The 13,442-nt window shown below is 65.7% G+C and overlaps 1 protein-coding gene across 4 annotated transcripts; it reads left to right on the forward strand.

Annotated features, from left to right (window-relative positions):
• The first annotated feature begins 2,948 nt into the window (after positions 1-2,948).
• Positions 2,949-5,914, forward strand: LOC309573546 (uncharacterized protein). 4 transcript variants are annotated; one of them, XR_014226438.1, is made up of 5 exons: positions 2,949-3,215; positions 3,405-3,552; positions 4,080-4,234; positions 5,266-5,511; positions 5,685-5,914. XR_014226438.1 is itself a non-coding variant. In XM_082282592.1 (5 exons), the coding sequence occupies exons 2-5, from the start codon at positions 3,480-3,482 to the stop codon at positions 5,686-5,688; spliced, it is 495 nt and encodes a 164-aa protein (XP_082138718.1). In that variant the 5' UTR covers positions 2,949-3,215; positions 3,405-3,479; the 3' UTR covers positions 5,689-5,914. The 4 variants fall into 4 exon arrangements, 3 of the variants coding, with proteins under 3 accessions (XP_082138718.1, XP_082138720.1, XP_082138719.1); XM_082282592.1 differs by having other exon boundaries at positions 4,063-4,234; XM_082282594.1 differs by having other exon boundaries at positions 4,080-4,173.
• The last annotated feature ends 7,528 nt before the right edge of the window (positions 5,915-13,442 follow it).

Below are 13,442 nucleotides of genomic sequence, written 5' to 3' on the forward strand. Positions count from 1 at the left end.
GTGCTTTGAAGTGCTTGACTTTGGTGGCTTCTCTCACCCTGGGGTGTGCATGGCCCAGGGAGGACGTGAGCTCTTCTGAGATGTGTCCCAGCTGGGATTCCTCCACACCCTGCCAGGCTGCAGCATCTGGCTGCAGGATACAGCTTAAATGGATATTGCAGTGGTGCTGGGAGGAATGTGAGCTGAGCTGTCTTTAAAAAAAACAGACTGGAGTTGCTTGCTCTCCACTTTGGTGCCACTGAGTCTTGATGGTGCAGAAGTGATTTCCCCCCTTTTGTTACTTCTTGTGTTCGTTGGCAGCTACCCAAAAGGTTGGTAAAAGGGTTATTCTTGCACTGCTCATAGCTAAGGTGTGGCTGAGTCATGGAATCTCTGAAGTTCCTGTTAGCTGCTGTTGAGGGCATGTCTTGTTGAGGGCATGTCTTGGCTGTAATATTTCCTGATAAAAGGCAGTTAGGAAGTGACTGAAAAGTAATGCAGTTGTGTGAGTTGAAATACTGGAATGAAAAAACTGGATCCTGTAGAAGTCCCAAAGCCAGAGTTGCCAGAAACTCCTCAGAGGAGCAGCCTTGACAGCTACAAGATCTGCTCATCTCCAAAGATCTCCAGAGAAACACAATCCCCTGTGCCTCCGGTGGGGGCCTGCAGCATTCAGACCTCGGTGCCTTGAGTTGTGAGGGAAATTGTGCAGGTTCACATTATCTGGGGCTGAGGGGAAGGGCAGGAGATAATGGTGTCTGAAACCACACAGGGCCAGACAGGATCTGGTATTGGTTATGCCATGAAGTCTTGCATATTTCAAATTGTACAAGAGCACCTTTTATCAGCATTGGAGCTGACATGACAGCTTGTAGTGGAGGTAAAAAAGGAAATGCCAGGACAGCTGAGGGATGTTCCTCTGACAGTGCCCATGCTCTGGTACCGTTACAAAGTCTGGTGGTTTTACAGAGTGGTTTTACAGAAGCCTTTGCAGTACAGCAATTGCTGGGGTTTTGCATTTCATGTGGAGAAATACAGCTTGGAACGGTGATTTACTGGACATGGTGGAAGAAGATAGCAGGCTGCCTGATAATCCTTGGGAAAGCCGTTGCTGTCTGTGGTTAAAGCTTGGCTTCTTGCAAGGGGAAGAAAAGCAGCTTAGGAAGTCAGTGTCCCTTTGGCTTGTGCTCTGCCTCGTGTTCCCTGGGCCTGGGCTGAAAGGAGACGTCTTGGTTATGGTGCTGCAGCACTTGCTGTTTCCTCGGAAGGGGAGGAAACAGTGCGAAGTGCAGTGTGTGTGTGTAGGAATTAAAGCTGAGAGCAGATTTTGCAAATACTGACATATGGTCCTCTTGGCTGCCTTGTTGCAGTGCAGGCTTCATTGCAGACCTGTCCCTACCTTTGGAGTCCCTGAGTGTCCTGAGAGGTGACATGTAGGAGTTAAACCAGAAGTGGTACAATGGGGCAAAAGGACCTGGAGGTTCCCTGCCCACAGCAGCCCTTTGGGCCCTGCAGCCCTCATGGCCAGCAAGTCCCAAAGCGCAGCTACCCAAGTGCTGCTCTGGGCAACGTGTGCTCACCACATTTGTCCTAAGGGACCAAGGACACAAACTTGGCTCTTGTGTCACCTCCTGGCCACCGTGCCCTGCCAGCAGCCGGCAAGGAGGGGGTGTGCTCTGCCTGGAGCGCACATGAGGGAAATCTGTCTGGGATGGAGCGGGTCATTGTTTGCCTGACCAGGACCAAGTAGCTTCTGTGGCTCAGATCCCCTCCTCAGCAAGGAGAAGAAACACGAGCCTGTCAGGGCAGGCGCAGAGCACGGGAGCTCTGCCAAAGCCGCTCCTGGAGCATTGCGGGGCTGGGGGCGGGACACTCAGTGTCCCTCACAGCAGGTGCAGCAAGAGCTGCTGCTATTTCCCCGAGAAGGAAGGAGCACTTGGATTTTCCCTAGCATGTCGGCCTCTGCTGATCTGCTCCCGCAGTCTGCACACGGGCATTACTGTGCTGGGGGCAGAGGAGGGGTGGTCTGTGCAAAGCTAGCTCAGTCCCTCCATGCTGCAGCAGGCCTCTGAATCCATTGAACTGCTTATGGGAAAGAAGAAAGAAAGAAAGACTCAGGATGTCAAAGAGTGTACACCAGGGTTCGTGTTCCTCTGTAATAAAACACGCTGCAGAAATGGTCCTCTTTATCCCGGGTGCCTGCAGTGTGTGAGACCCACGTGTTGCTGCTGGGCTGCAGGGCCATGGAGGGCAGTTCCACACAGGAACTGTCTCATGTGAAATGTGACTCGGCCACCCCCTCTCCAAGCCGGGCCTCTCTGACAGCAGCGGCCGTTCCGGAGCGGGGAGAGCTGGGATCGCTTCTCACCGAGAACGATCAGGGACCAAGCCTGGGTGCCGCTGTGGGGTGCCGCACGGACCGTGGTGGGAGCCCTACAGGACACGGGGCCGGGGACGGGAGGGGCTGTTCCCCTCGGCCGCCGCGCTGGGCCCCGCCGCGGGCAGCGGCTGAGAAGGGCCGCGGGTGCGGCACCTCAGCCCTGGCCCGGCCGCGCTCGGCAGGCGGGTGCGGGCCCGGCCGCGTCCGGCGTTCGAACCGCGCAGCGAGTGCCGGACGAGCTCCGCGCCGCTCTAACTCAGAAAGCGCCGCCGTGGGGTCCGCAGCAGCGGCTGTGATTCGGCAGAATGCGCTATGGGGCTGCTCTAGGGGCGCTTTCCACAGTACCGGGTTGGCTTTGGCGGGATGCGCCGTAGGGGCGCTCCCTGCAGCACCGATCTGATCTCGGCAGGATTCGCTCTAGGGGCACTCTAGGGACGCTCTACGGGCACTATAGGGGCGCTCCAGGGCGCTCCCCGCAGTAGCGGTGCCAGTCCCGCAGGGGCCGCAGCTGCGCTCGGGGCGCCGGGCGGGGGCGGAGCGGCGGTACCGAGGCCCCGCCCGGGGCATGCGCAGTGCGCGCCCCGCGGCCTTTTCCCGGCGGGACGGCGGGGCCCTGACGGGAGCTGCGGTTCCCGCGGTTCCCGGGGCGGGGTCCGGGCTGTGGCGAGGAGCCGGACGCTGCCCGGGCGGGTGGTCGGGGCTGCCGCTTGGGGCAGGGGAGCCGCCGCTGGCGAAGGGGCCGGGCTGGGGCTCCTGTGCCGGGAGCCGGTTTGCGCCCCCCGGCAGCGCTGTGCGCGCGGAGAGACCTCGGGACGTGTGCGGGGATGGACGAGGCGTTCCGGAGCTCGGGCCCGGGGTGAGTACGAGCTCTCCCACCTCGGGGCTGTGCCGGCCTGCGGCTCCCGGCCGGGATGGCAGGAGCGGCCGTGCCGGGGCCGTGCCGGGAGCTCGGGGCTGCCCCCGGGCCGGGGCCTGTCCCGCAGGAAAGCGTGACGTGGTAGAGAAGGGAGCCAGGCGGTGCTCTGGAACTTGGAACCCGCACCAGTGTTTTCCAGATGTACTCGCAGAGATTCGGCCGTGGGGAAGCTGCAGAGAAGGCTGCCCGGCACAGCTCCCCCGAATGGGCCTTCCCCGACTGAGCTCTCCCGGAGGACGGGGCACTTGCAGCCGCCTGGTCCTTGCCGTGAAATTCGGTAAGTCTGGGGAAAGGCTTCCTGACGGTCCCGGTGTCCCAGCAAGCTGTGCCTCGTTGTCCAGGGGCCCTGCCCGGGCAGCCCGGCTCGGCACAGCTCGGTTCCTGCTGCCGGGCTCAGCGGGGGGAGGCAGAGCCACCAAACTGCGCGTCAGGCTGGGAAGGGGCAGGCGGGGGGAAGGAGAGGAGGCAAAGCCTCTCCACCGGCCCCGGGCCCCGCCTGCCCGGGCCAGGCTTCTGAGAGGCCCCGGCGGCTCTTGTTCGCCCGGAAAGCCGCGGCCGTCGGGGGCTCGGGGGGGTGACCCGGGCCCTGCAGCACCGCAGGGAAAAGGGGGGAGCACGGGGCGGGTGGTGACCCACGGGGGGCGGCTGCAGTCCTTACAAGCGGCGTCTGCGCTCAGCGCTGCGTTTTGCTGCCTGCAGGGAGGGACCTGTGGTGTGGGTTGGGAGCTCGTGCTGGGGCAAGAGCTTCATCTTCCAAGAGGCAAAGCTGCAGCCTCTTCCTCACCAGGGACTGTCTCCATGCAGGACACAGGCCAGGGGACGGGCCGAGGGGCTCAGCCTGGGACGCGGCCCCAGCAGGAGCGGCCCTGGGCACCCTGGCGCGGGAGGATGAGCCCAGGTGAGGAGCGCGGCCCCAGCGCGGCCCCGGCAGAGGCTGGCACGGGAGGAGGGAATGTCCGGTGAGTGCTCCGACCCGGGCAGCTCTGCCGTGCCCCTGGGGAAGGCGGCAGGATCGGGCGGGAAGGAAGGAATGGCCCAAATGCACAGGAGCTGAGGAAGTTGTGCCGTGCCGGCGGCTTCTGGCGCCGGCCCTGCTGGGCTGCAGCAGGTCAGGGCGGTGGCTGTGCCCCGCTCCTCCCTTGTGCCTGGCTGTTCCTCGGGAAGAAAAGGGTTGTGCTTGTGGTTTCTGGCTGTGCGGCACGTCCCGCTGCGCTGCGGTTTGGGGCCGCCCTGGCAGTGCTCCTGGACAGGGCCCTGGCTGCAGGGGGAGCGGGACAGGCGCTGGGATTCGGCTGTGCCCGGCGATTCTGGGAGCCGGGAGAAGGAGCTGCCCCGGAGCTGCCCGCGGGCGGCTTCTCCCCGCGCCCTCAGCAGCCGCCGCTTTGGCTTCTGGGCACGGACGGGCTGGGCACGATCCTGGCCCGCTCCCCCTCCCGGGGGGCTTCTGGTTGTTGCGGGCCCTCTGTGGCCGGTTTCACTGGGTGTTTAGCGTGGGCTCGGCTCAGCTGCGTTTGGTGTTTGGCCCTGTGGCGTGCTCAGGCTGGGCTCGATCGGCGTTTGTGCTGTGCCTGGCTCAGCGATGGGTATCAGGATGTGCAGCACGCTCCGTGGCTCCCCAGACCTGCTGCGGGGCGGGGCGGGGCGGGGGAAGGTGCTGGGCCGGGCCAGGCACAGCCCGCCCTCGGCCCCAGGATTGTTCGGTGGCTCGTTCCCGAAACGCCCCTCACTGAGCGGAGGGGTTGCAGCAATCTGCGCCTCCTCCTCTGCTCTTCTGGGCAGAAACGCGCGTTTTTTGGGCTGAGCCCTGAGCTCTCCCGTTGTCATTTCTCCCTCCCCTCCCCATCGTCGGCGGGCAGCGCCGGACAGCCCGTGCCGACAGCCCGGGGCAGCAGGGAGGGAAGGGTTGCCCCTGCCTGGGAGGGGGACGGGCATCTCCTCTGGGTTACGTGGGGCTCTGCTGGGCACCCTGACTGCTGAGCCCTTTTTGCAGAGACACAGGAGACGCTGCCGCAGCTGTCCGTCCCCAGGAGAGCTGGCGGCCCCGCCTCACGTCCGCTGCCGGCAGTGGGACTGGGAGAGGCCTCCACGCGGAGACTGGCGCGGCTCCGGTCCCCGATGGAAGAGGCTGGGCTCCCTGCTGCTCGGAGCTCCTCATCGGGGACGTCCGCGCCCGGCTCGGAATCCGGGCTGCCGTAATCGCGGCTCCGGCCACGAGACGTTCCTGCCGCTGCTGCAGGTAAGCTCAGCTCTCCCTCTCTCGGGGACGCCTGGTACAGCTCCAGCACGCTCTGGACAAGAGCTGTTCCTGCCTCTCACAGCTCCTGCTGAGGGACCCCCTGCTGCCTTCCTGCGCTCAGGATATTTGAGGACCCAGGCGATTTCTATTCCTTCTGTTTGTTTCACTTGCAGGTGATAGCCGGTCCAGCTTGCCGAAGCTCCGGCTCTGAGATGCTCCAGATGCGGCTTAATATTAACGCTGCTGCTTTTTGTTACAAGCCAATTTAAAGCTCCAGCTACTTGCAGTTATCTGGGCTTTTGGCCAAGTTGTAAATCACTCACTGTCATCAACTGCATATAACTATTAACTGTCATCGAGTTATTGTTTAAAGAGAAGTCATAACTGTTTTGGTGGTTGTACACAATAAACACTTGGACGTGGAAAAGGGGCTGGAAAGTGCTTTTCGCTCCTGAGACTATCTCGAACCCTTGAAACGGCCTGGTGCATGCCGGCGTCCCTGAGCTTGGGGACCAAGGCGACCGGACCCCTCCTCCGGAGAGGGTCCTCACCCCCAGCCCTCCCACCCAAAGTTCCACCCCCGAACCCAAAGTTCCACCCCCCGGCCTCTGGTTTTGGGGCTGAAAACGGCCAGCGGGGCTGCTGTTTCCAAGGCTCCAAAAAGCGGCACTTAGTCATTTTTTTTTCTGAGTCCCAGAAACACTGGACTGGACCTGCGTTTTCAAGAAAAGAAAATGCAGGACTTAGTTTTTTTTCTGAGCTTCAGAAAGGCATTGCCCACCCTCTGCTTCTGAGCCCCAAAAGCACAACACAGAGGTAGTTTCTTTCTCTGAACTGGCAAAAATGCAGCAGCCAGCCTGCAGCTTCAAGAGAAGAAAATGCAGGACTGGGGGGTTTTTTGAGCTTCACAAACACAGGGCTGTGCTTTTGGGACCCAAAATCATCGCCCCGAGCTTGGTTTCAAGGCCCAAAAATGCAGCACTCAGTCTCTGTGCTCAAAAGGTGAAAACACAAGACTTAGTTTCTGCTTTTAGAGCCAAACCCACAGGACTTAGTCCCGTTCTGAGCTCCAAGCCCAACCCCCTCAGCACGTTCCAAGCACCCAAAACACGGCACTTGCGAGTTAAGAGCCAGCACCGCAACGCTGCTCGGGACCCCGTGTGTGATGTAGTGGTGGGGAGCTGGACGGGAGCGTTGCCCACCCGCCGCCACCCCGTGTCCAGTTGACGGGAAGTGCTTGGGAACCGGGATGGAGGCACCCTCCCCGCACGGAGGGTGCCGTCCTGTGTCTCTGTGGGGCAGCGCTGGCAGACGTGGGGGGGGATCGCTTTATTCCAAGTTTCTTTCACGTGCGCACAGAACAACAGCTGCAACTCCTCCCGCCCGGCCCGCCCGGGAACACGGCCCGCCCGGGGACACCCGTTTGCGGGGCAACATCCCGCGCTCACACCCCAACCTCCTCCAGGGGCACCGTGCCCCCGAGCCCCCAAACACCTCCACCACGGGAACCCCCCTCAGCCGCCCCCGAACCTTCCTCCGGGAAAGCCTCCTCCGGGAAAAGCCCCGGGCGGCCGCCGCAGCAGCAGCAGCAGCCGCCGCCCGCCCCAGCCCGTGCGGCCTCCGCGCCTCGCCCGGAGCCGCAGGAACCCCCGCGGCCGCCGCTGCCCGACCCGCGCCGGGAGCGGCAGGGCCCGCCCGCCCGAGCGGCGGGATGGGACCGTCCCCGCTTCCCCTCGGCCCCGGAACTCCCTGCCCGGCCCGGGGCAGCTCCTATGCCCACCGGCCCGGGGAGGCTCGGCCCGGGAACTGCCCCGGCCCCTGCCAAGGCTCCCGGCCCCTGCCAAGGCTCCCGGCCCCCGGTCCCGGCCAAGCTCCCGGCCCCGGCGAGGCTCGCAGCCCCGCCACCCCTCACCTGCTCCGGGCTGCAGCTGCCGCTGCCTCCGCGCCCAGCCCGGAACCGAAAAAAGACGCGAGGCCGCTGCCGCCGCTGCTTTTGTGGCCCCGCGCACGCGCCACCGCCCCGGCCCCGCCCCCGCCTCGCTGCCGGTCCCGCCCGCCCCGTTACCGATCCAGCCCCAGCCCGGCCCCGCCCCGGAGCTCCCGGAACAGCTGTGCGGGCGCCCCGCCTTCACCGTCCGGGGCTCTGGACGAGAATCCGAGCCCGCTGCTGCCCCGGGAGAGGCGGGGGCCGCGCTCCCGCCGCTCAGCGCCCCGAAAGCGGCGGCGCCGCCCCCGCTGCCGGAGCCTCCCCGGGGAAGCCGCCAGGCCGCGGCCCCGGCGATCGCTTCGTTCGGCAGCCGCGGGGAGCCCGGCCGAAGGCAGCGAGCGGCGCCGAGTTCGGCCGAGTCGAGCCGAACCGAGCTGAGCTCGGCCGAAGGCAGCGAGCGGCGCCGAGTTGGGCCGAACCGAGCCGAGTTCGGCCGAGGGCAGCGAGCGGCACCGAGCTCGGCCGAACCGAGCCGAACCGAGCCGAGTTCAGCCGAAGGCAGCGAGCGGCGCCGAGTTCGGCCGAACCGAGCCGAACCGAGCCGAGTTCACCGAAGGCAGCGAGCGGCACCGAGTTGGGCCGAACCGAGCCCAGCTAGTCCGAAGGCAGCGAGCGGCGCCGAGTTCGGCCGAACCGAGCCGAGTTGGGCCGAGGGCAGCGAGCGGCGCCGAGTTGGGCCGAACCGAGCCGTCTTCACCGAAGGCAGCGAGCGGCACCGAGCTCGGCCGAACCGAGCCGAACTGAGCCGAGTTCAGCCGAAGGCAGCGAGTGGCACCGAGTTCGGCCGAACCGTGACGAACCGAGCCGACTTCAGCCGAAGGCAGCGAGTGGCACCGAGTTTGGCCGAACCGAGCCGAATCGAGCCGAGTTCAGCCGAAGGCAGCGAGCGGCGCCGAGTTCGGCCGAACCGAGCCGAACCGAGCCGAGTTCAGCCGAAGGCAGCGAGTGGCGCCGAGTTCGGCCGAACCGAGCCGAGTTCAGCCGAAGGCAGCGAGTGGCACCGAGTTCGGCCGAACCGAGCCGAACCGAGCCGAGCTCGGCCGAAGGCAGCGAGTGGCACCGAGTTCGGCCGAACCGAGCCGAACCGAGCCGAGTTCAGCCGAAGGCAGCGAGCGGCACCGAGTTCGGCCGAACCGAGCCGAACCGAGCCGAGCCCGGCCGAAGGCAGCGAGTGGCACCGAGGTGAGCCGAACCGAGCCGAACCGAACCGAGTTCGGCCGAAGGCAGCGAGTGGCACCGAGTTCGGCCAAACCGAGCCGAACCGAGCCGAGTTCAGCCGAAGGCAGCGAGCGGCACCGAGTTGGCCGAACCGAGCCGAGTTCGGCCGAAGGCAGCGAGCGGCACCGAGCTCGGCCGAACCGAGCCGACTTCAGCCGAAGGCAGCGAGCGGCGCCGAGTTCGGCCGAATCGAGCCGAACCGAGCCCAGCTCGGCCGAAGGCAGCGAGTGGCACCGAGTTCGGCCGAACCGTGACGAATCGAGCCGAGTTCAGCCGAAGGCAGCGAGCGGAGCCGAGTTCAGCCGAACCGAGCCGAACCGAGCCGAGTTCAGCCGAAGGCAGCGAGCGGCGCCGAGTTCGGCCGAACCGAGCCGAACCGAGCCCAGCTCGGCCGAAGGCAACGAGTGGCACCGAGTTCGGCCGAACCGAGCCGAGTTCAGCCGAAGGCAGCGAGTGGCACCGAGTTCGGCCGAACCGAGCCGAGTTCAGCCGAACCGAACTCCACCAAACCCATTCTCCTGCTCTCGTGACCAGTAATTAGCGCGAGGGATGGCCTTTTAGAGCAAAGCATTTTCCCTGTTTATCCTCCTGCCTCTGTTTCCCTCCTGTCTTGCCCCCGCTGTTTCAGCCCGCTGAACTTCATACCCCAAAACTGCTTTGGTTCCTCTTTACCCTGCAGTAAATCCGCTTTTCCCTACTTCTCTCATGTCCCTCCCTTTACAGTATTCCTTAACGGAGCTTTAACAAACCATCGCTGACCCGTAAGCTTTGTTTTCGGCTAGACTCGGCTCGGTTCGGCCGAGCTCGGTGCCGCTCGCTGCCTTCGGCCGAGCTCGGCTCGGTTCGGCTGAACTCGGCGCCGCTCGCTGCCTTCGGCTGAACTCGGCTCGATTCGTCACGGTTCGGCCGAACTCGGTGCCACTCGCTGCCTTCGGCCGAGCTCGGTTCGGTTCGGCTCGGTTCGGCCGAGCTCGGCGCCGCTCGCTGCCTTCGGCTGAACTCGGCTCGGTGAACTCGGCTCGGTTCGGCCGAACTCTGCGCCGCTCGCTGCCTTCGGACGAGCTCGGCTCGGTTCGGCCGAACTCGGTGCCACTCGCTGCCTTCGGCTGAACTCGGCTCGGTTCGGCTCGGTTCGGCCGAGCTCGGCGCCGTTCGCTGCCTTCGGCTGAACAGGGCTCGGTTCGGCCCGGTTCGGCCGAACTCGGTGCCGCTCGCTGCCTTCGGTTGAACTCGGCTCGGTTCGTCACGGTTCGGCCGAACTCGGTGCCGCTCGCTGCCTTCCGCTGAACTCGGCTCGGTTTGGCTCGGTTCGGCCCAACTCTGCGCCGCTCGCTGCCTTCGGCTGAAGTCGGCTCGGTTCGGCCGAACTCGGTGCCACTCGCTGCCTTCGGCAGAGCTCGGCTCGGTTCGGCTCGGTTCGGCCCAACTCGGCGCCGCTCGCTGCCTTCGGCTGAACTCGGCTCGGTTCGGCTCGGTTCGGCCGAGCTCGGCGCCGCTCGCTGCCTTCGGCCGAGCTCGGCTCGGTTCGGCCGAACTCGGTGCCACTCGCTGCCTTCGGTGAACTCGGCTCGGTTCGGCCGAACTCGGTGACACTCGCTGCCTTCGGCTGAACTCGGCTCGGTTCGGCTCGGTTCGGCCGAGCTCAGTGCCACTCGCTGCCTTCGGCTGAACTCGGCTCGGTTCGGCCGAACTCGGTTCCACTCGCTGCCTTCTGCCGAGCTCGGCTCGGTTCGGCCGAACTCGGCGCCGCTCGCTGCCTTCGGCTGAACTCGGCTCGGTTCGGCTCGGTTCGGTTCGGCCGAACTCGGTGCCACTCGCTGCCTTCGGCTGAACTCGGCTCGGTTCGTCACGGTTCGGCCGAACTCTGCGCCGCTCGCTGCCTTCGGACGAGCTCGGCTCGGTTCGGCCGAACTCGGTGCGACTCGCTGCCTTCGGCTGAACTCGGCTCGGTTCGGCTCGGTTCGGCCGAGCTCGGTGCCACTCGCTGCCTTCGGCCGAGCTCGGCTCGGTTCGGCCGAACTCGGTGCCGCTCGCTGCGTTCGGCTGAACTCGGCTCGGTTCGGCTCGGTTCGGCCGAACTCGGTGACACTCGCTGCCTTCGGCTGAACTCGGCTCGGTTCGGCCGAACTCGGTGCCACTCGCTGCCTTCGGCTCGGTTCGGCTCGGTTCGGCTCGGTTCGGCCGACCTCGGCGCCGCTCGCTGCCTTCGGCTGAACTCGGCTCGGTTCGGCTCGGTTCGGCCGAGCTCGGTGCCGCTCGCTGCCTTCGGTGAACTCGGCTCGGTTCGGCCGAACTCGGTGCCACTCGCTGCCTTCGGCTGAAGTCGGCTCGGTTCGGCCGAACTCGGTGCCGCTCGCTGCCTTCGGCTGAACTCGGCTCGGTTCGGCTCGGTTCGGCCGAACTCGGCGCCGCTCGCTGCCTTCGGCTGAACTCGGCTCGATTCGGCCGAACTCGGCGCCACTCGCTGCCTTCGGCTGAACTCGGCTCGGTTCGGCTCGGTTCGGCCCAACTCGGCGCCGCTCGCTGCCTTCGGACGAGCTGGGCTCGGTTCGGCCCAACTCGGTGCCGCTCGCTGCCTTCGGTGAACTCGGCTCGGTTCGGCTCGGTTCGGCCGAACTCGGCGCCGCTCGCTGCCTTCGGCTGAACTCGGCTCGGTTCGGCTCGGTTCGGCCGAGCTCGGTGCCGCTCGCTGCCCTCGGCCGAACTCGGCTCGGTTCGGCCCAACTCGGCGCCGCTCGCTGCCTTCGGCTGAGCTCAGCTCGGTTCGGCCCAACTCGGTGCCGCTCGCTTCCTTCGGCAGAGCTCGGCTCGGTTCGGCCGAACTCGGCGCCGCTCGCTGCCTTCGGCCGGGCTCCCCGCGGCTGCCGAACGAAGCGATCGCCGGGGCCGCGGCCTGGCGGCTTCCCCGGGGAGGCTCCGGCAGCGGGGGCGGCGCCGCCGCTTTCGGGGCGCTGAGCGGCGGGAGCGCGGCCCCCGCCTCTCCCGGGGCAGCAGCGGGCTCGGATTCTCGTCCAGAGCCCCGGACGGTGAAGGCGGGGCGCCCGCACAGCTGTTCCGGGAGCTCCGGGGCGGGGCCGGGCTGGGGCTGGATCGGTAACGGGGCGGGCGGGACCGGCAGCGAGGCGGGGGCGGGGCCGGGGCGGTGGCGCGTGCGCGGGGCCACAAAAGCAGCGGCGGCAGCGGCCTCGCGTCTTTTTTCGGTTCCGGGCTGGGCGCGGAGGCAGCGGCAGCTGCAGCCCGGAGCAGGTGAGGGGTGGCGGGGCTGCGAGCCTCGCCGGGGCCGGGAGCTTTGCCGGGACCGGGGGCCGGGAGCCTTGGCAGGGGCCGGGGCAGTTCCCGGGCCGAGCCTCCCCGGGCCGGTGGGCATAGGAGCTGCCCCGGGCCGGGCAGGGAGTTCCGGGGCCGAGGGGAAGCGGGGACGGTCCCATCCCGCCGCTCGGGCGGGCGGGCCCTGCCGCTCCCGGCGCGGGTCGGGCAGCGGCGGCCGCGGGGGTTCCTGCGGCTCCGGGCGAGGCGCGGAGGCCGCACGGGCTGGGGCGGGCGGCGGCTGCTGCTGCTGCTGCGGCCGCCCGGGGCTTTTCCCGGAGGAGGCTTTCCCGGAGGAAGGTTCGGGGGCGGCTGAGGGGGGTTCCCGTGGTGGAGGTGTTTGGGGGCTCGGGGGCGCGGTGCCCCTGGAGGAGGTTGGGGTGTGAGCGCGGGATGTTGCCCCGCAAACGGGTGTCCCCGGGCGGGCCGTGTTCCCGGGCGGGCCGGGCGGGAGGAGTTGCAGCTGTTGTTCTGTGCGCACGTGAAAGAAACTTGGAATAAAGCGATCCCCCCCCCACGTCTGCCAGCGCTGCCCCACAGAGACACAGGACGGCACCCTCCGTGCGGGGAGGGTGCCTCCATCCCGGTTCCCAAGCACTTCCCGTCAACTGGACACGGGGTGGCGGCGGGTGGGCAACGCTCCCGTCCAGCTCCCCACCACTACATCACACACGGGGTCCCGAGCAGCGTTGCGGTGCTGGCTCTTAACTCGCAAGTGCCGTGTTTTGGGTGCTTGGAACGTGCTGAGGGGGTTGGGCTTGGAGCTCAGAACGGGACTAAGTCCTGTGGGTTTGGCTCTAAAAGCAGAAACTAAGTCTTGTGTTTTCACCTTTTGAGAACAGAGACTGAGTGCTGCATTTTTGGGCCTTGAAACCAAGCTCGGGGCGATGATTTTGGGTCCCAAAAGCACAGCCCTGTGTTTGTGAAGCTCAAAAAACCCCCCAGTCCTGCATTTTCTTCTCTTGAAAGCTGCAGGCTGGCTGCTGCATTTTTGCCAGTTCAGAGAAAGAAACTACCTCTGTGTTGTGCTTTTGGGGCTCAGAAGCAGAGGGTGGGCAATGCCTTTCTGAAGCTCAGAAAAAAAACTAAGTCCTGCATTTTCTTTTCTTGAAAACGCAGGTCCAGTCCAGTGTTTCTGGGACTCAGAAAAAAAATGACTAAGTGCCGCTTTTTGGAGCCTTGGAAACAGCAGCCCCGCTGGCCGTTTTCAGCCCCAAAACCAGAGGCCGGGGGGTGGAACTTTGGGTTCGGGGGTGGAACTTTGGGTGGGAGGGCTGGGGGTGAGGACCCTCTCCGGAGGAGGGGTCCGGTCGCCTTGGTCCCCAAGCTCAGGGACGCCGGCATGCACCAGGCCGTTTCAAGGGTTCGAGATAGTCTCAGGAGCGAAAAGCACTTTCCAGCCCCTTTTCCACGTCCAAGT

This window comes from Coloeus monedula (genome assembly GCF_965178545.1).
Source record: "Coloeus monedula genome assembly, chromosome: 5".
In the NCBI taxonomy this organism is placed as follows: Eukaryota; Metazoa; Chordata; class Aves; order Passeriformes; family Corvidae; genus Coloeus; species Coloeus monedula.

Coding starts and splice junctions, on each gene's coding strand:
- LOC309573546 (XM_082282592.1), top strand. CDS start 3,480: ATGGGCCTTCCCCGACTGAGCTCTCCCGGAGGACGGGGCACTTGCAGC. Junction 3,553..4,062: donor GGTCCTTGCCGTGAAATTCG/GTAAGTCTGGGG, acceptor CTTCCTCACCAG/GGACTGTCTCCATGCAGGAC. Junction 4,235..5,265: donor ACGGGAGGAGGGAATGTCCG/GTGAGTGCTCCG, acceptor CCCTTTTTGCAG/AGACACAGGAGACGCTGCCG.